The sequence below is a fragment of the Symphodus melops genome (assembly GCF_947650265.1).
Source record: "Symphodus melops genome assembly, chromosome: 18".
Classification (NCBI taxonomy): Eukaryota; Metazoa; Chordata; class Actinopteri; order Labriformes; family Labridae; genus Symphodus; species Symphodus melops.
The window spans coordinates 18,896,302-18,923,856 of NC_136708.1; the positions used below are offsets into that span (position 1 = coordinate 18,896,302).

The 27,555-nt window shown below is 41.0% G+C and overlaps 1 protein-coding gene across 3 annotated transcripts in view; it reads right to left on the bottom strand.

Annotated features, from left to right (window-relative positions):
• Positions 1 to 397: 397 nt before the first annotated feature.
• Positions 398 to 27,555, bottom strand: part of samd12 (sterile alpha motif domain containing 12) — a 104,617-nt gene continuing 77,459 nt past the window's right edge. For all 3 annotated transcript variants that reach the window (XM_079367750.1, XM_079367749.1, XM_079367748.1), the window contains one exon: positions 398 to 5,605. Coding sequence is in view for 1 of the 3 variants with exons in the window: in XM_079367749.1 (XP_079223875.1) it covers positions 5,574 to 5,605 (32 nt within the window). In the remaining 2 variants the exon portion in view is untranslated. The remainder of the gene's footprint in view (positions 5,606 to 27,555) is intronic.

Below are 27,555 nucleotides of genomic sequence, written 5' to 3' on the forward strand. Positions count from 1 at the left end.
AAGCCATGGCAAGGTGCACTAATAAAAAGAACAAGAGAGCAAGGCAACATTGAAATCAGAAAGGAAAATGGCTTCAGCATAGGGCGACCTTCTGGCAGGAGTACACGTAAACATAAAATGTATGGGGGCATGAAAGCATTGTAAACACATTTACACACAGTCATTTGTGATTTGTGATCCACAGTTTCTCCTGCATGATCCAGAGGCCTGATGAGCTGCTGTGTGCAAGAGACTTCCCCGAAATGCATCGTTGCAACTCGACAGCAACAACATCTCACACGTCTGTCAGGTCACGCAAACTCAGCGTACATCTGCTAGAAAGCTGCACACACACACACACACACACACTCCCTAACCTGCTGTGTAAGGGGATTTCAAACACAGAACACATTACACATGATGATTAATCTGTTTATTATATATATACGTACATATATACTGTATATATATATACTGAACATGGTATCAATATCATCATTAATATCCATCATTAGGCACCTTTTAAGTAGATAGATGGGGAGCTACAGACTTCATCGAGCCTGTAGGTAAAAAAAAAAACACACTCGAAACATGCTGTCAACATGGCAGAAAATAAAATCTTAGATTTGTCATCTGTTTAGACAGTGATTGAGGCGTTCACATGTTTGCTTTTTCACCTGTTTCTATGTGTCCGTGTGCTTGTTGATGTGTATTTTACACACACACTCTGAGTTGGTGTGAATTTGACGTGTGTGCCAGCATGTGTGAAAGTTCTTGTGCAATAACAATGAGGTTTAGTCTGCTGTTCTCTTGTGTAACATTGCATCGTTGATCAGTGTCTATGAGTACGTGCCAAACCTCTCTTTTAGGTACTGCGAGGCTACGAGCCGAGCCAGTCCAGGCAAGTCCTCGGACATCTTGGCACAGTAGCCAGATCTGGGACTGGTTATACCTGGATATCAGAGCCAAAACACAGTGGAAATTTTCCCTCATGACTCTGAAGGCAAAATCTATTCTTCACTGAAAACACTCTGGAGAATAACAATAAAGGATCAATATTTTACTGCCTTCATCCAGGGTTATTACAATGCTACAGCCTGGCATATGTATCACTACAACACACTGCTACATTTGTTTGCAGTGGAAAAACCTGCAAGCTAGTTTAGCTCTTGAGCCGAAGTTTAGACTGTTCGCATGGAAATTCTACAAATAAATTCCCAAGAGAAAAAGCCAACATTGTAACATAGAGGCTTGAATAATCTATTATACCCACATTGAAGTTGTAGCACACTCTCTCTCTCACACACACACACACACACACACACACACACACACACAGTGTTTTCTTTCTTTACAGGGCCACAATTGAAAATATGATGAAATCCAATGCAAGTGGTCCATATACTGGAAGATAACAGGAAGTCAGCTTGGTGTGTTTTTTCCACCAGGTTCAATCAGTGGATGAATGGACATAGGATGTAAAACTTTCTTCTTTGCAAATTGCAATGTTTCTGCTCAGCCAAGCAACAGTTTATCCGTTCGCTAATGTGTTACCTTATAGGCTATGCTAACCTCATTTGAGAAGAAAGTGAATCAGGAGTGTTTTTTCTACCTACATTTCCTCTTTTGCTCAGATACAGTAAGGACTGTTTGGACAACATTATTATACAAAGACTACACTGACAATAAAGTAAGCTATAAATCTTACAGGAAGATATAAGAGTTTTCAGAGAGCTGGTGTGGTCATCTGGCTGCTCAGAAATGAGGCTTAAATCCAATATGAGGTGAAGACCTCCTATAAAGATCAGGTTAATCACACTGTCACCATGGCTATGCTGTGTTTTCATTTGCTAAAAACAGGGCACAACATAAGCAGCCAGACTGTCTGAAAAACACAGATTTTGATGGACATGTCATTCGTGTCACATTAAATGACCCAAACCAGTCATTGTCATGGCGGGGTTGAAAAGACTATAATCTGAGGAGAAGCCGGGTCAATCTTCATTTGGATTTGCAAACGTTGATTTGCTTTTGTTGAAACTAGAGCTTGCAATTTCTATGTAAAAGTAACAGAATAATATTTGCTTTTCATTGACGTCTTTAAATGAAAGTTTCATATTATGTTTGGATTGATTAGTGGAGAGCATAGGCCTACATAATGCTGCCCCGAGGCAGAACGGGCATTGACTCGACTGATAGGCCTACAGAAATAGTGGAGGGGAAAGGATTGGTGGAGGTTTAGAGGTTGGGACTCTGGATAAACCATTTTGGATGAGCACTGACATTTATTTTAAAGGAATAAAACAAGAGCTTTCAAAGCTGTCATGTTTTTAAAGCAGAGATATGTTTTTTGGAGGATGATCAATGCCAAGAGAGGAACTTTAGATTACCAACATTAATATCCATTCATGATATCGATAGAATTGTTTTATCCTATTGTCAGAGACTCCAGCTAAGAGTTGCTTGCATGAATGAATTCACACCTCAGTCACCAGCTTCCTACCACAGACAACCATTTCTCCCAATCTGAATATTGACAGTTTCCAATTTCAAATGGTGGAATGGAGAAATTTAACTTAACAGAAGCAGAATCCCCCGCCTTCCTCATCCTGTGGCCTTGACAGACATGGACACGGCATCTCCACCCAACCGTGAAATAGCCACTTGTGTTTTAGCCCCAACAACTCCATTCCTATGTGACTGTCAGTACACGCAAACACACACACACACACACGCACACACACACATACGCACACAAACACACTCCAGGAGGCTTTTGTGATCCTGTATGTCCTGACTATCTGATCAATACTTTTCAATCTACTCACAGGTCTCTGCTGCATTAGAGGCTACAGCTGCTATCCAAACAATGAATGGCTGGACACACAGGGACCTGTGTACAAATGGAATCCCATTAAAACCTGATCGCTCTCAGGGGCCGACTTTGACCCCGTTTTTTTTTTTTTTTTTTACCCAAACGTTCAAAACCGCGGAGCTATTTCATGCCCCTTTGATTGACAGCACCCATCTAGAGGAAAGATGTTACCATGACAACATCTCATGCTACATCAGAGGTTTTGATGAATGAGCTGCTGATATTGTTATTAGAGGTCTTACTTCTGGATGCAATTATGTATTTACACTCTAAGACAAAGTGGCGAAGATGAGTAACAGATGATTTGTTTCCTGTTGGACAAAATGTGCTTTTAAGTGCAGTTAAAATACCTAAAATATCAACAGTGAGTGGCCATTATTCACATTAACAGAGTCTGAGATAAATAGAATAAAGTGTTTCTTCCTAATATTGTGACAAACCATATTTCCATGATGAGCTTTGTTTGCCCACAGCACGTCTCCTTTCTACACTATTTTCAATATTTCTCATCTAAAAATAGTCTTAGAGCAGTGAGATGGAAAGAAGACGAAGCAATAAAGAGTCGACGAAACACGGGGAAATATAAAAGGCTCTTCTTTTGTTATCTGTGATGTCTTTTCTTCTTCTCTCCTCTCATTAGCGCTTAAGAGTTTCGAGACGAAGCATCTCTGAGCCCTTTTTTTTGCTTTGCCTGCTCCTTTTTTTTTTCTTCTTCTTCTTCTTCTTCGCCTTCCTGTCAGCCACTCCCTTTCGTCTTTGTTTCAGTTTACCTACTGGCACTGGTGCTTTTAGAGACACCAAGGGAATTTCCTTGTGCAGTTCATCCCGGCTTTTTTTCTTCTTCTTTCTTCATTCCTCCAGGTTCTGCTTCATCTCCTCAGATTGCTTTTCACAACGGTGCCGTTCATGTTCGCTGGGAGCCAACTTAACCGCACCTAATGTGATGCCATGTTGAATGTTTATTCCCACTCTTACTGTCGGTTGTTTTCACAGTGAAGTCCTCTCAGGGTTTACCGTCTGTCTCCTATCAGAGAGCTCCACTATATGGAGAAGTAATGAGGAGTAGATATGTATACGTCACCAGGAGTTTTTGAAACACTGTTTACAGAATCTATGCACAGAGTGAGGGAGAGAAAGAGCACAATACACATGAATACTTGTGTCAGATGTGTAAGTTCATTGTAGGAATAGGGAAGCAGAGGTGTTTAGTAGGGTCTGGTGGACAGTTTCTATGAAGCCACAGCTGAAAGTCTTTTTTATATGCTCAGCAGCCAACCACAACACTACTCATGGGAGAACAAACACTAAAAAGATGCTACCATGAAGATGCTAACATGCCACAAAGAGACCAAGAGACTGTGTGTGAATGTAAAGGTTTAACTTTTTACTGGAGGCCTACTTGAGGAACAAGGGAATGGTCATGTTATTTCACCTGTCAGACCTGTGATGAAAGGAATTTATTATATTAGCAAAAGGACTTTTGACTTCTTAAATGTTTTTTTAATGGATGTTTTGATGAACCAATGTTGCAGTTAAAGCTCCTGTGAGGACTTTTCTACTGGCTATAAATCAGATTGAGATAAAGGCTAATGTTTCTTTATGACCTGGTAAACAAGACCATCAGGGAAGATATGGAGCAATTCTATACGGTTATTGATAGTGTTTGACAATGCCACAGGGTGGGTGTCAAAACAGTTTCTATAATTCAAAGAGGCAGTAATTCATTGGACAGCTCAGGGAATGCAGGATAAGATTTTAAGAGCACATAACGTCACCTACAAAAGTACAGGACAGGATCTGAAAAGAGATATGAAATACTGCTTTTGAACACTCGGGGCGACGAAACTGACTAAAGATTTAAGTTTCCTCACAGGAGCTTTAATTTTTTTTTTGTTAAGTTAGGCTCTCTTACAGTAACTATTGTATGAAATTATAGCCTGAATAAAATTCATTTCTTAAAGGAACAACAGTGGTAATATAAGTTTATTAGCCTGATAATTATCAATAATAATAATCACATTTTACAGATCTATTAACTTAACTCTGCATAGGTTTATAAACAGTATGAAGCTTATTGTCTCTTAATTGAGAGTATTTTTCAGTCATTTTCTAGATTTATTAATTTTTTCTTATAGTTATTAAGTGATATAGTGAGTTTTTGAAGGGTTAAATTTGGTCCTTGGTTTGCAGATTGAGATTATTTGCATTACCGTGAGGATGGATGCGCGTTATTGGATAAGTTCCCTAAAATATTAAAACTATCAACCAATCACAAGACTACACTGCACAGAGTATCTTTGTGTGTAAATTCTATCAGGAAAGTGTTGAATTCTGGGAAAATGTGGCTTGGCTCTTGGCTCTTGCCTCTAGAGGCAGGGGGAGTGTAGCCATGTCTGAAAGGAGTGTCGGAGTTATAGCGTGAGAGCTGTGGTGCAGATTTGGCTGCAGAGGTCAGAAATGTTCGGAGATGGGACGCCTATGATGGAAACTCTTGGTCATATTCCAGGAAGCTGTGAGGAATTGTTTGGACTGCGAGGAAACAGCAAGTCAGAACTCGTGGGAGCTTCTCAGGAGTGGCTGGGAAAGAAGGCAGGAGTTTTTTTTTTTTTTTCCAGTTCAGTCTTGAGAGAGGACGGAGAATGAAGGTATGAGACGCAGCACTGCGATTGTTCCATGGAGAAGACTAGGGATCACATGTTAGGTGGATGTCTCCGTCAGGTTACGGTGAAGAAGGAGAGCACTCCAGAGATGCTGCAGATAAAAAAACAAAAAAAAAACAGAAGAGAGGGAGAAGATTAGAAAGAGTTGATTAAGGAAAAACTGAGGAAAGAGCAATCAGCTGAACTGAAAATGGGAATGTGAAGACGCATGTAACCAATAACATTACACAGAAATTATGAGCCACACACTCTCTGGCCAATCATCAGGGGAAATGCCACTTTGATCTGGCCTTTAAATCTGGGTTTTGTTTTGTGTGTGTCAAAGTTAAATGATTAATATATTGTGCATGTTTAGGCTATTTGAAAAAATTCAAAGTACGCTTGAATTTGAATTCGTAACTTCTACAATGTTTTTATGTATACAGTACATGATGTAAGGAAAGGAACCTTTAAGATGCAAAATACATGTTTTACTGTAAAGGCAACAAAAAAAAAAAAATCATTAGATCACACTGAAATCAGTCCTGGTCTAAAGTTTGTGTTTTTATTGAACCCCATCAGTCACCCACAGCCAGCGGACAGCTGCCACAAATGATAACAGAGTGGTCTTTAGAACGTCACATTTTGAAGCCAACGACCTCGGACCAAGCTGTGTGTTTAAGGACTCCACTTCGAAATACGATCTGGTGAGAGGGCAAGATCTCCCAATTAAAAAGATAAAGAGGATAAAAAAAAAAAAAAAAAAAAACATCCCTTAGAGCAGGGAAGGTTGGTGTGAAACGAAGCTGAGCTGAGTGACGTAGATGAGAAAGGAAATTAAGAAGTTGAGATCAAACATGGAGAAAAAATAAGAGAGAAAGGGCCGAGATAACAAGCATGGAAACAGTGAGGCATAAAAATGGATCAGGGGGATGGAATTAGAAAAATAGAAGAGAGAAGGGGGGTGGGTGGGGGGTGGGAGATAAGAGAGACAGGATAAAAGAGAGAAGGAGGGATAGAGAGCGAGAGAGGGGGGAGGACGAATAAAAAGAGAGGAGACATAATTATAGAATGGCACGGGGAAATCAATGCAGTGAGCATCATTGTGCTTGCAGGCGACGTTCAAAGGGAGGTGGAGAGCGGCAGTGTGTCCATCAAATGCATTCACACCGGCACATGTCGGTGTCGCACAGGCGCACACACACACACACACACACACACACACACACAAACAGAAGCATTTTGAAATGCAGAGTGAGGACAGGGAGGATGAGTCAGGCAGATGAAGCGCAGAGAGACAAGTGACATTTAGAGCTCAGTCGGAGCATGTGATGACAAGACACAAAGATACATGCAAGCTCCAATTCATACAACAGCTTGTGTGTATGTGTGTGGTTTTTGTGTGTAAGTGAGCATGTGCGTGTGTGCGCGCGTGTGTGTGGGTGTGTTGATGCAAAGATCAGTGCAAGGAAACAGATTTGTGATTTCATATGTATCTTTATTTAACCGTAGGAGCTGAAACCTGCAACACGAAGAGAGAGAGAGAAAAAAGTAGGAATTCAAAATAGTGTTTGGAAACTTTTGGGAAAGAAGTGTTATGAGAAAACCTTCCACATGGTGGATAAAGTTTGTGGTCTATTAGATAAATGTGAAGGTAATCTCGGAACATTTTGGCATTTATTGCCCATCATCGAGCTGAAGGCAAAATATATAACTTTTGGGGGTGCACACTACCTGGTAATACTGGCAGGGGCGATTCTGGGGTCTGATGGGGCCCTTGGCAAAGGTTCATTGGGGCCTCCTTTTCCTCCTTCTTTTTCCACCCCAAGACAATTAAGTTCATTTTCCTTATTTGACAAATTCTGGTTTTCTGCAGGTCACACCCTCCCATTCACACTCTGAGTGCAGAGGCTGCTCTAATTCAAACTCCACCGTCACAGCAGCAGAAGCAAACAGGGGTTAAGTGTCTTGCCTTTCAGCTGCAGGAGCTTGGGATCGAATCCCAGACCTTGGTCTGTGATACCAAGTGAGCCCCACCCACCGTCATTTCCAGGTCCGTTACAACCCCACTCACAGCAGAGCCCCCATGCATCTGTTTGTCCTGAGTTGATAATCTGTTACACAATGGCTTTCCTCTGGCTTACTTACAGCCATATGATTTGCACCTTAAGGCAGAATGAAGAGCTAAGAGGCGACGTGTAAGAGCTAAGTGTTAGCTGCACCTGCTGTCTGTTTAAAGAGTTTCTGTACATAGAAAGGCCTTCTCGCCTTCATTGGACGCGATAGCTGAAGTGAGAGGAAGTGGGGAAAAATGTGGAATAAAATGCAGCAAAGGGCCCAGGTTGGCGTCGAACCCACAGCCGCTGAAGAAGACTTCATAAATAAACTTGTCTTTTCTGGTGCAGACTTTGTCACTCGTTAAAATAATTGTTTACTTTCTGCTTCCGCACATTTCAAACAGTTAAAAAAAAACAGTCTTTGCCTTTGGACAGAAACAGTTATGTTTGTCTCTCTAGTGTAAAACTGGAGTGTTTACATTTTGTTTTGAAATGGTGAGGAATATTAGCATAACAAAGCATAAAATGGGAATACAGAAGTATCGAGTATGATACAGACATAAAGGAAATAAGTAACAGTCCACCGTGGATCTATTATTAGACACAAAGTAACAGCCCTGCTAAACTCAACAATCATCATTATTATTGGCAAACACTGCAATGCATCAAACTATTTCTGCTCAAAGCATGTAAACATCATGTCAGCCCACACACACACACGTACACACACTCACTCCTTGTAAACTGTATTAGTGCCACAGCTTATCAGTGCAGCAGGACCACACACAACACAAAAGGCTGAAATTCATTACAGACGTAGGAGGAGTCTTGACAAGCTGTCAAGAAGATTCTTCAAATCCCCCTTCCCGTGTTTGTCTCCGGACAATGGTGAGAATGCTTAGGGCTCCGATAACTCTTCCCAAACACACACACGTGCACACAATATGAACACATGCACACACGCACACACACACACACACACACACACACACACACACACACAAAGGAATGTCTCAGTCTTGATGTCAAGGATAGTTTGTAAAAACAGATGCAAATAGTTTAATTAAGAAACTTTATAGTCTTTATTTCATGGGTAGATCACACACACTTTGAACCGATGACACACATACACATTAAAACTCTTGTTCTTGTCCTCAATGGAGAGTCAGAAATTAATTGGCTGGCCAACAGGTGCAGTTCAATCAAACACCTTGACTTTCTAGTTTATGATGGTCACCACACTTGGCTTCCACTTTACACAAACAAACCTATTTTTCTTTCTATCACTCAAAAGTAAAACACATGACTAGCATCTCATTATATACAGTTCTGTATGTACAGCAGCTGTCATGTCTCTGGTTGCTCCAAAGACAACCTTTTTATTAACATGTTTAAAGTATGATGGCTGACAGGAGAAAACCCAATGAGCTAAGAGGAATTTTTCGATCACGGCGAGTCTGTGTCATGCAAAGTGAAGCTACGAACTGACTTCAGTGTGCTAACAGTAGCCTTTTAACAAGACCGTTCAGGCCATAGACAATGGAAGATCAAGCCATGGACAATTTTGTCTGCTGCTGGCACTCAATGGTGCTTAATTATGCCTTTCATTTCATAACCTATTGTGCACAGGTGAGAGGAGAGGAGTTGGAGGTGTTTGACTGGAGGAGAGTGGAGGCTTCACTAATAGAAGTTTGTTTTGGTTTCATGCCGATGCTCAAGGGTGACATCTACTGGATCGAAAAGTCAAACAAGCAAGCGTACTGTTGTTTCAGCAAAGGTATAGCATCTTTCTAACACTGCTAGCAGTGCAGATAACAGAGATTACTAGCTAACTGCAGCTACATTAAACAGTGATGGCTATACTTTAGCAAAGCTATTTGGTCTTCAGAATCAATCCACTCAGCTAGCAGCAACGTTAGCAGTTTGTTTTAGGAAGCTAACTTTTCTTTAGAAACCTTTTCTTTAAATTTTTTTTAAAACATATCAAATTTAATCAAAATCACTGGTATTGTGTGAGTTTTTTAAAGGCAAGGTTTTAAGTTGTGTTTTTACTGAGTAGTCAGTGATTACTGGTACAAAGAAACACTCCTCTCCTTGTCAACGGCTGTAACAAAGGGCCCTAAAATCTGCATGCTTTTACATACTGACGTGCTATACTCCAATCTGGCTGAATGGTTGAGTTTGTGTCTGAAATGTAGGAGTTTGTTCAACCTTTAGCCGTCACTGCTTCAGTCTTCAAGGGCAGAAAAGGGCAAATTACTCTGGAAAATCTTTTCTTCAACATAATTACTATAATCTGCCAAACCTAAATTAAACAGACCAGCATGTGAATGCCTCACTGACATGAGTGCAGAGTGTCTTTGAGCTCCGGTGTCTGAGAGAGAATTACAATTTCGACATGTTTCTGTGGTGTGTAATTGAATGTGTGTGTGTGCGTGTGTGTAAATGAGGGGCAGAGAAAACTCGGTTTGTCTACAGTTATTACATGATCCAATTACGAAGCTCCCTCATCACGTTTACGTCCCAAACAAACAAAGGGGGTGTTGATCTATTATTAATGTACTGTTCCGCAGTGTAATTCACACCCTGATTTGGTCTTGAATTCTTACGTTCACACATGAATGCTTGCATGCACCCCCTCATATCTACACAAATAACACTCCTCTAGCCTGCAGTAGTGTCCTCTTGTTCAAATGATGAATGTTATTTGCCAGAATTAAAAGATGAGCTGCTTTTCAGACAGGTAGTGAAATGACTGGATCATCAAAATCTCTTTCCTCCTGCCAGGCTTTACTCCTCTCTTCATCTCTCTCTCTCTCTCTCTCTCTCTCTCTCTCTCTCTCTCTCTCTGCATGGATCTCCCCCATGCATTTGTAATCAGAGCAGTCTTGCTTGTTTAATCCGAGCACACCTCAGTGTGAAGCAGCATCTGCCACCCTCTCAATGCCTCTTAGTAAGAATCTGTACGAAGATGATTCGTACTGAATCTGTCCATTCAGTTTTGAAGTATCTGTTCTATAGAATGGTTTCAGGCTCTACCTGCTGGAGTGGTGCTGACAGACTGGAAACCGTTACGTATGCTCGAAAAAAGTATAGGCCAAAGCATGGTAAGTGCTATTTTAGCTTTGCTATGGAGGACACAATGTATAGCATAGAATCCCTGAGCGGGTGGGGCCATTCCTCCTCCTCTACATGGCTTAAGGGTGGAGACGTTCACATTAAAAAACGAGTGATGGGACACGAGTGACACATAAGCTGAAGGACACGCTGTCCTGTTACTCTGTTAGAGGTGCGAACAACAACCCCAGAGGGTTAGGGATATTTTTAATCTAGTATTGTTTTAAATGTTGCTGTATTATACCTTTAAGACGCCTTCTTCATCAGCGGAAAATGTAAGTTTTGAATCAGATCCACTACTGAGCAAAATCTGTGTTGTAAGAAGTCAACTAAATGCTCTATAACCAACAGATTATGAAGCGGTTAATAAAATAATTATTGTTTATTCAAATGAAGAAGACATTAAAACTTTTCTATATTTCTTTTCCTCTATATTTGAATTTGATTTTGGTTTTTATATTGGATTTAATGACTATAAAAATATATCTTTGCATTGAATACCCACACATATTGAAAAAAATCACCATAAAAGCAGAATGCCATGTGATGTACTATGAACATAAAAAATTCTTGGCGTTGACAAAAAAAATAAGCCTGAAAAACAGGGTTCAAAACTAACTGATCTATGTCTTTATCAATCTCCAATGTGGCTGAACAACAATAACTTCACAATCACTGTGTGTAAGAAAAGAAGTGCAGCTTTGAATGAAGCTTAGAAAGTGATGAAATCTGAAAACTCTCAATGCCACACTGCAAAATGGGACAAGCTCTGCTTACATACATCGTCAATACAAGTTAAACATTTTACAAATCGAGGAGCAAGAGAAAAGTTCCTCTGCACAGACTTTCAAACTTTTTGGCTTGTGACTCTTCAAAATGAAGCATGTCTCTGTTTATCACAGGTTATGGCCTCTGTGACAACTTGAGGTGAGAGCAAAGAAAGATTGATTCTTTCTCGTCAGACAGTTTCAATTTGAGAGTTTTTTCAGAAGCCTGGAGAGGTGAAACATTTTCCAAAGCTAGGACTTTGGCTGTAATATGATTGATTCTATTCGACATATTTGATACCTAAAGAGGTGTCACAGTGATGTTTATTCTCAAGAAGACACATAAAACAACTGCTAACCCAATGACGTAACGATCCTGTTGCCAAATAAGAATATTGTCTGTGTAAAACGTTTCAATAAGGATGTGCACATTTACAGTGACTGACCAAATGGTTAAATGTCGTCACCCGAGCTAATCAGCACCAGAATAACTAGTCAATAGTATTTACATGTGAGCTCTTGCACTGACTGTCTCTGTGCCTCCTGTTTAGCCATTGGTTTAATCAAGACTTAATTTTCAAAGTGAAAAGTGATGATTGACGTGGAGTTAAGAGCAAATATGAGAGGCTTGATCGTCAACTGCACATGCATTCGGGATGTTGAAATGAATTGTTTCTACGATACATTGCTACGTAGATGCCTATGATTCTGCATCAATGTACTGGCAGAAAATAATTGATTATTGCGAAATCGTTGACAGGATTCTATGTAATCGAATGGAATCAAAAGAGCAGCCAAGATGCTCAGTCAAAAGGTGAATGCAGGTATCTGTTTAAAGACATACATTAAAACGTAATAAAGCTACATGGCTATTAATGGGTTCATGAAATGCATTATAACAGGTTGGAATCTGCTCTTTTGCTCCACACAAACATTATTTTCTTGTTTACAGCTAATATCCATTGACGCACTCCTGGACTCTACAACTGGTCGTATACTCAGAGCCTTGCTCTTACTGCATGTAAACAAAGCTGCAGTGGACTTTCATGACTCACCATAAGACATTGGAAAATCATGTCATGCCGAGCTGTCCAAATCCAAGGAGAAGTTCTAGTTCTTGAAACTGAGGGGTCATTGAGTCGCCTGGCATCATCTGCCACAGGCTCAAATCACTAGATCAGGTGGGAGCTCAGGCATTGATACATACACATATATTCACACATGTAGGTCCAGACAGTCCATCTGGAACAGTGGGAGGATCCCTGGGAGCCTGGCAAGCTGATTGGCCAGTGTTGGTGTTGATGATAAATACAAGTGAGAACAGCACATGGTGGCTACAGTCACTGACAACTATAGAGAATCAACCATTAGCCTGTTTTTAACCTGGTAGGATCTCTTACTGTCAATGCATGCAATTGATCAGGTTTAGAAAGGGTCTACTGTAGTGTGAATTTCTAATGAGTGAAGAGAGGGATAAGGAAAAACAAGAGGGAAAACGAAAAGTGCCTGCATATGAAAACAACATTGAAAATAAAGATGTGTACCCCATTCGAACCTATATAATAATAATAATAATACTTTACATTTATAAAACGCTTTTAGAGGCTCAGAGAAAATAAAAGTAAGATGAACCTGCATGTTCTTGGATGTGCCATCATTGTTCTCAAGACCATCGTGATGACCTCTATATGTGCAATCAAAGCTCAAAGCTTTTTTGTGTGTGTGTTGTAATTAAGTGTGTAACAGTCACAAATGGTACGAGAAAGGTTCAACAGGGGAAAAGCAACAAAACGTAACAGACGCATATTTCTTGGTGTCTGTCACACTGCATGTAAGCGAATACCGTAAATTTCGGACTATAAGCCGCTACTTTTTGTCGCGGTTTTTAACACTGCGGCTTTTAAAACGATGCGGCTTATTTATGGATTTTTCTTGCGGGACAATGAGCTTGTGCCGCAAAAACATTTGACTTCGTCACATCGGATCTTAATATCAGTCATTTTGCGCTTTATGCACGCACCCTCATCATGGAAAACACACGGAGAAATACATATGATGCAGCTTTCAAGTTAAAGGCGATCGAACTGGCTGTCAAAGAAGGAAATAGAGCTGCTGCACGTTAAGATGACACTGACAGCGACAACGAAAAAGAGACTGAGGAAGTGAGTAATGAAGTCATTCTGAGGCAGTGAATGGATGGACTTTTTCCTGTGAAATATATTACGGTAATCTTTTTCATCAGCCGCGTTACAGACACTGTTTGATAAAGGATTTACAGTAGGCTTCATATTTGCGGATGTTACCAGTAGTACGTATTTCATTAAAAGTTAAAAAAATGTCTTTGTGTCACGTCTTTCTGTGTAAATAGCTCTTGTTATAACGTGGACACCTGCGGCTTATAATCAAGTGCGGCTTATATATGTACAAATACATTTTTTTACCTATTTTTAGCCGGTGCGGCTTATATCCAGGTGCGCTCAATAGTCCGGAATTTACGGTAGCTTAAAATGAATTCGATAGGGAATGTCTTCGACCCCTTCTGCTTTCACATCTAAAGGATTTTCTTTTAAACAGCATGCAGCTATAAGTTGTTGGACACCTGGTTTTTTTTTAAGCCTAGTTCTGGTGATTGGCACCTCTGGGTGATACCGTCAAATATTCATGAGCATGTTTGGCATGTTTACCAAAACTGTGAACACTAAATATTCACACGCAGCCGATTTAAAGAAGCAGGCAGGTTCTCGCTCTTGTTACTACTCTTAGTTTTTGTGTATTTTGTTGTGTCTGCTTAATTCTTCTTCTTTGTGTTAACAAACAGAAGCATTACTACTACCTGGACTGGAGTATAAATACTGCCATGTTTTACTGCCTTTTTTCAACACTCAGGTGTATTTGTCGTATGACTGCATACATCGTAACCATGACGTCCAATCTGAGGCGATATGGTACAAATACAAGTAACATGACACCCTTTGTAGTAATACGTCTAAAAGAAAGGACTGAGATTAACAGTAAATTGTTTCAGTGCGTACGCTTTGCGTCGAGATTTGCTTTGGCTGACGTCAGTTCTCCGCCTGAATTATTATCCCTGCCTGGCTGTGCACACACAGACGCATCCGCGCTGGTATTATATTTATCTATGTCGAGACTTGAGCCTCCGTGGTGCTGGGATCAGGTTTAGAGAGCCTTGTCTTCCAGCGTGTGTTCAAAATAGGTCATCTTATTCTGCGAGCACGCCTGCCCTGATTTCAACAACATAAACAAGTGATGGGGAAGTTCTCCCCTCTCGCTCTCTCGTTCTTTCTCCTTAAAGCGCAGCTCGTCATCTGCAAACCCCACTGAGGTTCAGTAAATAAGTCTATGCAGAGCAGGAGATGGAGGGATGGTAGTTCTCAGAGTGCTTTATTTATTTTGGTAACTTGTGTCAAGTTGGATTTGATTGTTAAACAGTGTTTTGTTTTTTTTGCTGCCACCTGCAGACACATACAGACACATACACCTAAACCCCCCTCTCTCTCTCTCACACACACAAACACACACACACACACACACACTGTGCCTCCATGCTTTCCTTTAGTTTGTCAGCATGGGACTGTCAAACCCAGCTCAGTACTATTTCTTATCTGTGCTGCTCTATCATGCAGGATCTCGCTCCTGACACAGAGCTGTCACGGCCCTCAGGGTTTAAAGATCAAAATGCAAAGGAGCAAAAAGTCGAAGAGTGAAAAACAAGACTCTAATTTATTCCGAGGCATGCATGCTGGAGTTCACATGCATCTATATTTGAACATACATCAACATGGGCGAAGGTTGTACATTTCAGAAAGTCCGTATATGTCTTTACATGATTTATCGGGTTCAACAGCAGAGCTCTGCGCCCTGCTTTTAGCACGACAATGTCGCTGGTGTGTTAAACCCAAAGTTTTAACAACACCTTTGGTTGTAGTTTAAACATGACAGAGGCAAGAGTTTTTAAACATGATCCACATATCAGCAAAGAAAATAGTTGCTGTTGACAGAATGCAACAAATCTGAAAGGAATGTATAGAATTATCTTAAAAAATCCATTTATGGGAGGGCTGTTTGCCTTGTGGTTATTTTTGCCCGCTACATGTACAGAGGCCACGGCCCTCATCGCAGCGGCTGTGGGTTCAAATCTCGGCCATGACATGCCCCCTTCATCTTCTCCCAACATTACAACATCACATTACAACATTCAACAATCAAGCAATGGATTTGTGTCGTTTAAGCCAACTGTTGATGTAAAACTCAGGCTACCCTTCAGGCTTCATATTCACGGTTTTGCTTGATGATTGTTTTCTCGAGTGTTGCACCTGTCAAACATGCATTACGGAACAAAGAGAGGAATGGAGAGAGGTGGCGTACATGTAAGAGACGTACAGAGTGATCGGAAATAAAAAGATTTCCGGCGGAGAGAAATGGGCACGGTGAGTGAGCTAACGATGAACTCGCCCCGACTCTCAGCTTCCTGCTGCTGGCGATGCTGAGAAATACCTGAGGAATGGGACACAGATGAGGGCTCGGCAAGGTCGTCATTAACCTTGTGAAAGCTCCGTCCTGCGCTTGTGATTAACGGCATCCAATTACGTGCCATTAAACAGAAGTAAGGGAGGGTCTTTTCTCCCCCGTGTGAAACAAAACTTTCCCCAGATGAAAGCCTGAGTAAAAATAAAAGAGAGACGACTGATGTTTGAAGAAAGACCCCATTGTCGCCTAATATTCTCTGCTGCTGCTTCTATTGTGTGCCACTTAAATGTTTCTCCTCCCTGTCTTGTTCAGACGTCTGTTATTGTTTATTACAATAGAAACTCAGCGGATTCCCCATAGAGGGTACAGTGATCAGCAAAATGCTCTGACGCGGAAAGGAGGCTTTTACCATATGAAAGGCGAGGAGAGAGGAGAAAGAAAAAGCAAAGAAGGGGGGGAAAATGCATAAAGCGAGGAAACATAGAGGTGCAGGGATGGGATGGAGATCTGTGTGTGTGTGTGTGTGTGTGTGTGTGTGTGTGTGTGTGTGTGTGTGAGGGGTGGGAGGGGGAGATAAAGCCAGAGCTGTATTCCCTGATGTGGCTGCTGTGTGTTGGCTCTTTGCAACTCTGGCTCCGAGGATTACTGCATTTACACTTCAGCTTAAAAATAGCCCCGTGATAATTTATTTAGCTGGAGCACGCCATCCTCCATTGTGTTCTCAGAGAATAGTTTTTTCTTCCTTGTCTGAGTCTTAATAAGATTCTTCCCCGCTCTCCCGATATTGAAAATGTCATATTATTTTTTCTCCTCATATCGCTTCATCTGAATCTCCTACTTTATCCTACTCCTCCGAAGACTCTCTCTCTCTCTCTCTCTCTCTCACTCTCTCTCTCCAAAAATCACAAAATAAGTTTAAAACCCAAACTTAACTAGTTTTCTTGTCATAATCTCATCGGTACTTCTTTGATCCAGTCGTTCGTAACACAATTTGTTCATAAAATACAATTTTCATGGATCCAACGAGATTTAAAGTTAGCACTGACGGCAAAATAAAAGTAAGATGTTAACACGCAAGAATAATCCGCTTTTCTGGGACCACATGCATAAAATCTGTTTACACATGTTAATATACATTCCCATTCTTTTTTCATATTTACGAGCCTGTTTATATGCATGATTCTGTCATCAATATATACCTACTAAATCAAAACGTAGCCATAAGGACAGTAACTCAGACTGATTCAGTTTTTATGGTACCAGTGAACAGTTCTGCTGAAATGCTTTTTGAAGTATTGGCTTCATTTTTCATGACCAAATGTGGTCGATTAATAACGTCAGACTATGGGCATGTTGATGTTACGCACATTTGACTTTCTCTAACATAACACAATTCTTGATAAAAGAGAAAAAATATATATACAGTATGAAGGACCTGTCGTTCCTAATCAGCCATTTATTAAAAAACTAATCGCTAAGTGGACTGATAAGAAAAAAATATGGAATAATTTAATCAATACATTAATAAATAATCTTTAATAATAACATTACCATTTTCATTAACATTTCGCCCCAAACATTTACATTAAACTGGCCTTGCTGAAAATGACTTAAGTGCTAAATAAGGCATTCATAATAGAGGTAATGTTTGGGTAATATTGTTCTCATGGCTTTGTACATTTGGCTCATGTTTTTTTAACATTACATTTAATACAAAACCAACTTACAGTTACCATATAACTGGAAATGAGCCACAAAGCGTGACCCAATTGCCATCCGACATGAGTGAAATTACCGTTAACTGCTCACAGCTGATTTTCAGACAAGCTCCTAAGCCAATGACATCCTGCCAAAAGTGAGGAAAGCTGGTCTATTACCACCGCAGTGCTGTTCCATTTGCCTTTCAGATATGCTTGTTGAGTGTACTTTGAGCGTACTTGAAAGAAGTGATCCCCCCTCAAGTCGTTCAGCTGATACGGCAGCCTATCAAGAAGGGAACAGGGCGCGTTCAAAGTCAACAGCACTTTAACAGAAGATATGGGGGGGGGGGGGGGGGGGCTTCAAAGAGCAGAAACAAAAAAGGCCCTGGTTGCTATTTTGGAACAGAGTGCTTCAGAGGCAGAGGTTAAAGGGGATCATCAGTCTTCGTGGCACGGCGAATCTCATTTTTTCCGCTGAAATGTGATGACTCGACAGCAGGGAGGAGAGCAGGGATGTCGACGGAGCGAGAGAGGATTACAATAAGGAAGGGATCGCAACGTCTTCACTTCTGCTGTTTCTCTTTTCTGTCTGTCTCACATTCTGTGCCTCTCACAACAGAAATCTGAGATCTGTTGGTGAATAACGATGAACCTCACATGGCGCCACGGCTCACAAACACCGACAAACTCTTACTTCCCCTCGCGAGTGCGGTAATAGGATCTTATTTCTCTCTATCAAGTTTGTGCTCCGCTGCCAACTGCGAGCAGTTCTGTGAGAGGGCAGCTCCGCAGGAGGCCTTCTGTCCAAAGTCTGAAGCCATCCATCACACAGTCCAAGGCACAGAAACACAGAGACACTACGTGACTCGTAAGGCCAAAAATAAAATATCCAGCCTCACAGAACGCCCGCAGCAGTAAGAGCCATTTCTAGCAAGCAATAAAATGATCTTGTGGCCTTGACTCCGGCTAATTTTAACAGCTTTAAGTAGCTAAAAAGATACCATTAGCTTTATGAGTTGGTTAAAATCTGCCAGTGATTGACTTTAACTATTTTAGCTGATCTGGTAGAGGGTTCACCTTTTAAAACATTGGTTAATAAGTACCTGATGGCTGAAAAAATATAGTATAAGCAAATAGCAGTCTTCTTATGAGTAAAAATATCAAGAGACAACCTCTATGCTAACCTGCCATGGCTGGCTATGGAGAAACATCCTGTTACCTCCACTTCAGAATAAAGATGTACAGATTAATCTACTTCAGCTTCTTCAACATGTTGTCTGTTGAAAACAAACTCATTCGAATCACAGCGACAGCGGCCAGAATAATTGATCTCCCCACACGCTGAACTCAACAACAGAGCCATCTAATGCATTGCAACCTCAACAGAACAGGACATCACACATCTAATGAACACCCACCATACCCCACTCCCCTCAGGACGGAGGTACAGAGCACTGAGATTCAGAAGGGCTCGCCTTGGGAAAAGCCTGATCCCTCCTAAACTTAATTTTAGGCTCAAATCTATGAGTGCAAGCAAGTGAGAGTGTGACAACAAAAAAAAAATACATGTTGATTTATCAGAGATAGTGTGCAAAGAAAACCCAGGGTGTTTTCTCTTTATGTTTCCACAACCTGTTCTTGCATCTCCACTGTCCCTGAAGGCACCATTGTTCTCTTCCACACACACACAATGACAACTTAAAGAAGCTGCTTTCAAGGTTGGATGCAGTCGCCAAAGGTGCAGTATTGGAAACATATATTCTCGTTTCAATCTCAGCTGTTTAAAGGACACTTTTAAGATGAGATGAAGCCTCCGTACTTCTCTATGGGGAGACATGTTTTTTTTTTTTTTTTACTCAGTAAATAACAGGTTACAAGTGCAGAGCCTTCCTCTCAGCGACATAACCAATCACTATAAAGAAGGGAAAATTTCATTTCCCTCTCTGCTGAAAACTTTTGGAAACCCTTTCATTCCCCTTGAGTGGCTTTGGGATTTCAAGTTTAAACTAATTTGCTCGTCTGGTAATTAAATAAGAAGTCAATTTTACAAACAATTGGTTCTGCTAGTGCATGGGAGCTCGTAGAGCCTGCAGGTGTGTTTGTGAGAGCGACTTTTGCCGTGTCAGAGCTCCTGTGCACGCATGTAAGGCGTACGAGTTTAGGCACATTTATCTCTATTCTCGAGGCTTCTTTCAGACTGCGGTGGTTTTGCATTTAGAGCTGTTTGATGCACAACAACCACTACGAGTCATGTCTGACATAAAATATGCGCAAACGTATTTAAAAGTTGAAAATCAGTCAAATTAGGATTATGTTGTCATGGAGATATTCTGAAAACATCAGTCAGTTTGTAAAACGACACAACTCCCACTGTGCCTTATTCACCACCTGTCTTATGAAGGGATTTGTTCTTAAAATCCACCTGATCAGTTTTAAAGGAGACGCCGTCGTGTAGTATATTTCTTAGTTAACACTGGAGAACGCTTGCGTAGCATAAAAATGGGCATAAAAGACGCACTTTCTCTGACAATTAGGAAAAACATGCATCGAGCTTCCAGATTCATGGCATTCATCTACCGAAGAACCCGCCTTGAATCTGCCAAAGGTTTTTCCATCTAATTTCAGACAAAGCATGAGAAGATATTAGTGATTGGCGCCGTGTTTAAAACTTGCAGCATATGCATCTCAAACACACATCTCAACATGGGAAAGAGCTCGGGACCTGAGTTGCTCTCTAACTTTAATATTTGTGGAGGAAATGACATTTTCAGGGAGGAAATTGTTTGGTTGTTTTTATGAAGAAAAGTTATTTGTGTCATTAAAAACAGATACAACTCATTGAATGTCAAATCTCAAGTATCTATGAAATATTCATAGAAAGCACAAAGCTCAGACAAATAAACCAAATGTGATGTTGAATTTTTCACACGCAAAGAACATTCTAGATACCTGCTCAAACTGAAACTTTCTTATTGAGTCTGCTCTGGCTTTCTGTATATATTACCCATAATGCATTTTAAGCAACTTCCCCAGAGAACAGGAGGGAACTTGTTGATTTCGAGTCTGTGTGGGAGGAGAGTGCAACACAGATAGTGATAGCAACAGCATAGTAACTGCAATTGTATGAGAATCTCCAGGTGGAGAAAAAAACATGACAATATTTCCTCGACTCTACAGTATGTACATGTTTTCTCGTGTTAGATGATCAGTATGGCTCTGATACAGATGTGAGACTTTGTGTGAAGTCTGACTCTAACGTAACCTCTATTTTGGTTTCTGACGACTCGCCTTTCTCTTCATGTGATTGATCTTATTTATGTGCGTTGTTACTTAAATTCTTGTGAAAGAAATGAGGATAATATAAGATTCTTCTTCTCTCTGCTCTGCTCTTTTTATTCAAGAGCTGTGATTTCTGTGTTTGTTTGGTCAATGTTTGAAATAGACTTGTAACAAAATTCTTGTGATCTGATATTTCCAATTTTTTTTAATAAAAAGTTGGATGTCTTTTATCTGAAAATGTCTATTTTCCTCCATAAATGTTCTTCAAGTTTCTTGACGATGATATATCTCTCAAAACTACTGTCGGACTTTTGTTTGCAGAATCTTGACTTTAGCAAAGCTGTACCATTGAATATAAATTGCTGTAATAGTTGGATAAAACCCTGCTGAATTGTACTCCCTACTTCTCACTGGAGTTTGGACCGAGCTGTCATTGTGTAATGCAGCGTTCAGCCTTCAAGTGCTGACACTGAAAATCTTCCTCTCGGTCCCTCACAGGCTCCCTACTCCAAACTAAATCACCAGAAGTGATTGTGTATTCAGTGTACGCACGGCGCCCCTGCTGACTCTGTAGTATTAAACGTGTATTTACCAGCTGGGGGTCTGAATACATGACGAGGCTCCGTGGATTCCCAGCAGGACGATACCTGCCATCGCTCCAGCACATCGCCCTTGAGCTAGACACCTTAACCTTAACACAGCACACAGTTGAGCATGCATCGCATCAAACTAGCTTTGTGTAAATGGATATAATGTTAGTGTCAGGGTGTGTAGGTCCCCGAGGAGGCAGAGGGGGCATCTGCAAGCGATGGTGGAGCAATATGATGAATATTAATCATCATATGTGCTGTAGTTCTGGGGGAAGTCTCTGGAGACGGTAGTGAAGTATTACCTAGAGGGAATCTACTACTATAAAAATTCATTGGTAACCAACGCTGCTATATCAGGCCTCTACATCCCAGCAGGCCCTGCAGTCAGAGCTTTATGTGTGAGTGCATGTGTTCATATTATATGCACATTACAGTGCATGAGGAAACAGTGTTCCTAATGCGTGACGGGATAGCGATAGCTCTGTGGTGCCTCGTCTCATGATAACACTCTACCTGTAGTTTAACAATCCGCCTGGGTCAACAGACATCGGGAACACAGAGGGAGGTTAATGGGAAGCAGATACTGAGTCTGTCTCACTGCTGGGGTGCATTAGCATTGTTTGTAAGATGCATTAGCCACACAGTCGGTGAAAACATGAAAGCACATGATTTAGAGATTGTTTTCAGACGTCTAACACACTTAAGATAAGACTTGATATTTCAACAACCTCGTCTGTATCATGTCTCTTTCACCCAACCTCAACATGAAAATGACCTTACTTTATCATCAGACATTCGAAGAAGCCCCACGACCGGAATCGTGGTAAAACTAGGATATGTATAGACTGTATATTGCAGATACTTTTGAAAAATGGAGAGGTTAGAGCAGAGAAAAGTTTAAACATGAGCGCAGAGCTGGCTAAACACTGAAGCTTCAGTGTCCGAACATGGCAACACATGTGAAGGGAGGAGGGGGCGGTGAGAGACAGCTTTCTTCAAAATTGAAGTGCAAATTTCGTTTCAAAGGTTACATATTGCTCCTTTAGAGAGGTCCACAGCCAACCGTAACTTTATTTGGTAAGTGTGTGACATCATAGCAGCCCAACAGTGTAGCTGGCAATTAAATAAGTTCAACGGAGAAGAAGAATGGGAGACAGGAATAACAACCCTTTAGTGTCGAATTGGTACCCCAACAGAAGGGTACCAAAAAGTAGGACGGTACAGATGCCATTCCCAACTTTTGACTGTGGAAACGCCAATAAAAGGGCACCATACCAAACCAAAATGAACTGGACCGCTTCATGGAAACAGGGCTTTATTCATCAGCTCATCATTTGAGCTCTATTGCGCACACACTCCATTACCTGCATCAATAAGTTGCAGCGTGTCAGCGATACACTTCACAGATGTTTGTTGTCGGGGCAGGCGACTTGATTGTCAGCGACTTGAAGGTTCATGACTGAGCCAGAGAAGCGAGGGGCGCACTGCTGCAGGATGTGCTAGCTGAAATGTGTTTAAAAGTCAAAGCAATGAGCTCCTGAATGAATCAAAGACCCCCACAACCCGAGTCAGACTCCCTTTGAACAGGGTGAGTGGAAGGACACAGGGGTTGTCCTCTACAGACAAAAGCAGGACTGAAGCAGAACAGATTACTGTAGTGTTTGAGTACTCTACAAAGAGGCTGGTTTGAAGTGCTCCATTCCTGCTGCTTCTGCATTGAAGAGGCAGTCATGGAGTGAGACAGTTATTATATTAATCTCTCCTCCAGGCTGCAGGTAGGCTTTACTGTGTATGAATAGATAACTGCAGTCAAGTTGTGTGGTTTAATAGTGTAGGAGGGGGGAAAAAAGGAAAGCTTTTGCCAGAGAGCTTGAACGCAATGTGTGGCAACAATTTTTATTTTAATCCAAAGACTTGTCTCTTGGGGAAGAGAAAGTGAAGAGAGGGAACATTTTGCACAAATGATGACTAATCGTCAAAGCCTTCTCCTTCTTCTCCTCGCATGCCACGCAAATAAACGTGTCACCTGTTTTCACCGCCTACTTGACGCTGAGTAATCGCACAGTGAGAGACATCTGCCATGTTAGCGGACGGCGGTGTTTATTCCTACATTTATCACAGACAACAAAAAGGAAGGAAATGAGGATTAAAAAGGTGCATACAAAGATTAGGAACGGACACTTTAACACCTCTGATTTAGCAGGAAGCTTTTTGTGCAAACAATTAATCAGTTCTAGTAGTTTTTTCTTAAAAATGTCACACGTTCATCCTTCTTTTTTTGTCACTGCATTTAGCTGCAAAAGCTGAAACCCTGCTGCAAAGGCATACTCATGTTATCCGTGGATGTTAAAGCTTTAAGATTTCAGGCAGAAGTCCTTGCAACAATAGAGTAGAACACCTGCTACGGCACAAATAATGTAGTAAGTGTTTGCCAAGAAGAGAGGACGAGATAAAAAAGATAGAGGAGGCTGCTTTGGAGAGAAAAACAACATCCAGGACCACAAAAAAAAAAAAAAAAAAAAAAAAGAGCTGCAGATGGAGGGAAGAAAAAACAAGGTCTTTGAAAAATGGGGGGAGGCTGGGAATGTGAAAGAAAATATGGACGGAAGAAAAGTATTAAAAGATTCAGGCGAACAAAAAAAAACAACAACAACACAACAAGACTCGGTGAAGTGTTTGAGAATTAGTTGAGCTAATAAGTGCGCCAGATGGTTAGGGTAAAATTAAACAACGATCAGGACACCAACGAAGAAGAAAGCAATCAAAGAAAAGTGTTTAAGCGTCTGGTTATTCTGTGTTTTAGCGTCTTGTTGCTGTAAAACCTGACTTCCTCTAGTACAGAATGCAGTTTTAAACGAACACTGAATAATTTAAAAGGGCTGTTTAACCTAGGCTTGCATAAGAGCGAGTAGTATCAATTGGCGCGGCTGGAATTCAGGTAGCACAGGATAATAGCCAGTGTTGTAATGAAGCGCTGCTCTGTATCCTTCTGTTAACAAGCCCCGCTGTCTCTCCTGCTCTTCTAAGTGTACCAAAGAGTCCGGGGGAAAGCCGACTGAAGGATCTGACTCAAATGCAAATCAATTTTCTTCTCAGGCACACACACTGTATGATAATCGCTCCCTCTGCAAGGGATGAGGTAATTTTGGAAAAACCTGAGGATGCGTAATTGTTAACCAGAGGGAGAAGATAACTGAATTACAGAGGCCAAGAGCAAGAGTGTGTGGAACGAGATAGAAAAGGAGAAGTGTTACAGAAGAATTGAGTATTCAGTAAGGTAAAACAGTTACTGGATGTAAGGGACTCTAGGGGTCGATCCAGAAGCTTTAACACAACAATGAAAGGTACAGTAGAGTTTCAGTCAGTGTCAGCAAAGGTTGCCTGTTACAGTGAGAAATAAAGGTTTGCTCTATTTTAAACTCTGGTTTGGTCTCCACCTACTCCTGATTGATTGATATTGTGGCCCTTAAAGAGATAGCTATGGGGGTTTTTTTCTACTTAAAAGTAGGGTTGTATGAGGTTCTTCAATAGTCAGTGTATTAGCTTAAGTAGACAGGGGTCAGCACAGCCTGTGTTGGGAAAAGCCAGCGGGAGTACCAAATTTGAAAGAGCATAAATCTTTTCAAAGCTTGTTGGGCGCAGTATGACATCAGATTTTGTGTTGCAGAAATACGGATGTTATATGAGAAAACAGTGGCAATAGAAAAATAGTTTAAATGACGGCAAGTGAAGCTTTAAAAGTGCACTAAATTCAACTTCCTTGGTTGTGGCTGATGGCTGTTAAAAAATGATTCTAACTGTCAAAGGACTATTTGGGGGGTGCAGATTTAGCTCATTTCACAGAGCACAGCAGCTCTTTACCTCATTGGTTGCCTTGACCCTTTCATGCATGTCTACCCCACTCTCTCTTTCTCACTTTTGGTGTCTCTCTAGATCTGATCTATATGCTAATAGTATGAGTTAACTTCTGGTGTTGTTCAGGGCTTAGAATAATTATAATAATAATCGAAAATTGTGAATAGTTGGGTACATCATACAATCCAGCTTAGAACAATGCCAACTTAATTAAGCTGCTATGAACAAATCCCATGATTTGACCCACTGCAAACAGAAATGCAACTTTAATTTAGTCATCTTTATCCGGAATAATGTTAACACGGTAAAATGTAAATGGGTATAACCTCGACGAGAAGGTATTTTGAAATTCAAATATCTTAATGAAGATGTGTCGAAAACAAAATAAGTTCAGGTAAGTCATTGCTTCTAAAATTCAACATTAGTGTGAGAAGGGGACGTCAACAGGATGAAAAGGCTCCAGGTTCAGGAATTATGATTAAATCCAAAAAGCATAAACAAGCTAATCTAATTTGAATGTTATAGGGTGCTTAAACACTGTGGTCGTATATAATTACAGCTGGTAATTTGCATTGGTAATTACTAGCAAACTGAAAAATGACTGCATTTTGCATAAAAGTAGGTGGCACATGAATATGAATTCATGCAACTATCCATGTCTTCGTTAAAAAGCCCTCAAAAACACAAGCGTGCATGTGTGTGTGTGTGTGTGTGTGTGTGTGTGTGTGTGTGTGTGTGTGTGTTTGTGACTGGAATCCATGACGTGGTGTATGAACGGCAGACAGCGAACAATATATGCTAGAATGCGTCTTTAAATAAATGATCTGTCTCAGTGAGAGGGCACAAGGCACTTAAGCAGAATCTTTTTGGCCTCGTCTTTGCACAGACAGACATGAAGACAATCGTGTGCTAAACCCAACACTGTTGAATGACAACAGAACGAAAAGATTTCATTCTTCATTACCGGTTGAGGAGAAAATTAGTTTGTCTTTACGGATCAGTGGCCACAAGATGAGCAGGTGCTGCGCAAATGCCCCTCGCACCTCACTCTGACAAGCGCATAACCAGAACGGCTTCAAAGACTCAAACCAAATAACTCACCGAGCCGCGCGAGCTAACCGTGATTCAGCCAGTTAGTCAGTCAGAGGGAGTTGATGGACAAATAGGCATTACAGCCCTCGCCTCTTTATCTCCCTTTTCCGTTTAAAGCTGCACTCTTGTGATTGATGGCTCAATGCGGGCCCTCGATTTGTAGGAGGTGAAAAAGACAGGAGTTACAATGGCTGACAATACAGGGACAATGGAAGAGGAGGAGATGTCGATGGAAGACAGGAGGCGAAGAGGAGATGTGGAGATCCTTTTGTTAATCCTCTGCAGAGATGGGCTGACAATGACATTTGTTGGTGCAGCAGGCAGGCATTAGCACTGACGCCTGGTTGAATACTACAGCACATATAGGTCTTTGTACAGCTTACTCTGTGGTGTTCTTCCAACTCCTTTTTACCATTTTACAGTCTGTCAGGAGGAGCAGCTGATATAACGCTCAGCGTTTGAGCTGACCCAGATGCTTTTAAACTTTGTTTGTTGCCATAGTCGTCAATGCTAAAATCTGCAGGCAAATGCAGTTCACATTTGAGTCGGGGCTGTTGGACTTAGCGACTTTTCAGCTTCAAGCTGCTGATAACTGATCATGTTGACCAGGCTAGTGGTGCCCCTGACACACACCTCTTTCCCCTTTCACAGAGGCCACTGAATATATCCCCAATACATCACAGATGAAGCGACAGTCCAACTGTTAATTGCTTTTATATAACAGCTCTGTATATGATCCTCTTGGATGTCCTCACAGTATCAATGAAAGAACGCAACTTGGCAAGCGCCTTGTAATTGACTGGCTACCAGTCCAGGGTGGAGCTGGGATTGGCTCCAGCCCCCTTTTCAACCCTGAATAGATAAGCAGTAGGCTACAGATAATGGATGGATGTATCGTGGATGAAGGAGGAATGGATACATGGAAGTTGGCAAGCAAAAGAAAAAGAGCGAGACAAAGCTTCGTTAGGCGTCTAAAGTGTTTTCAACCATTCATTCCTGCTGCGGAAAATAAATGTCATCGTCCCCTTTAAAGGAGACTAGGTAGATTAGTCACATTTTAGCATTCACTGCCAATTTCAAACAGTCACAAATTCATGTTCAGTCCCAGAAAAGTTTT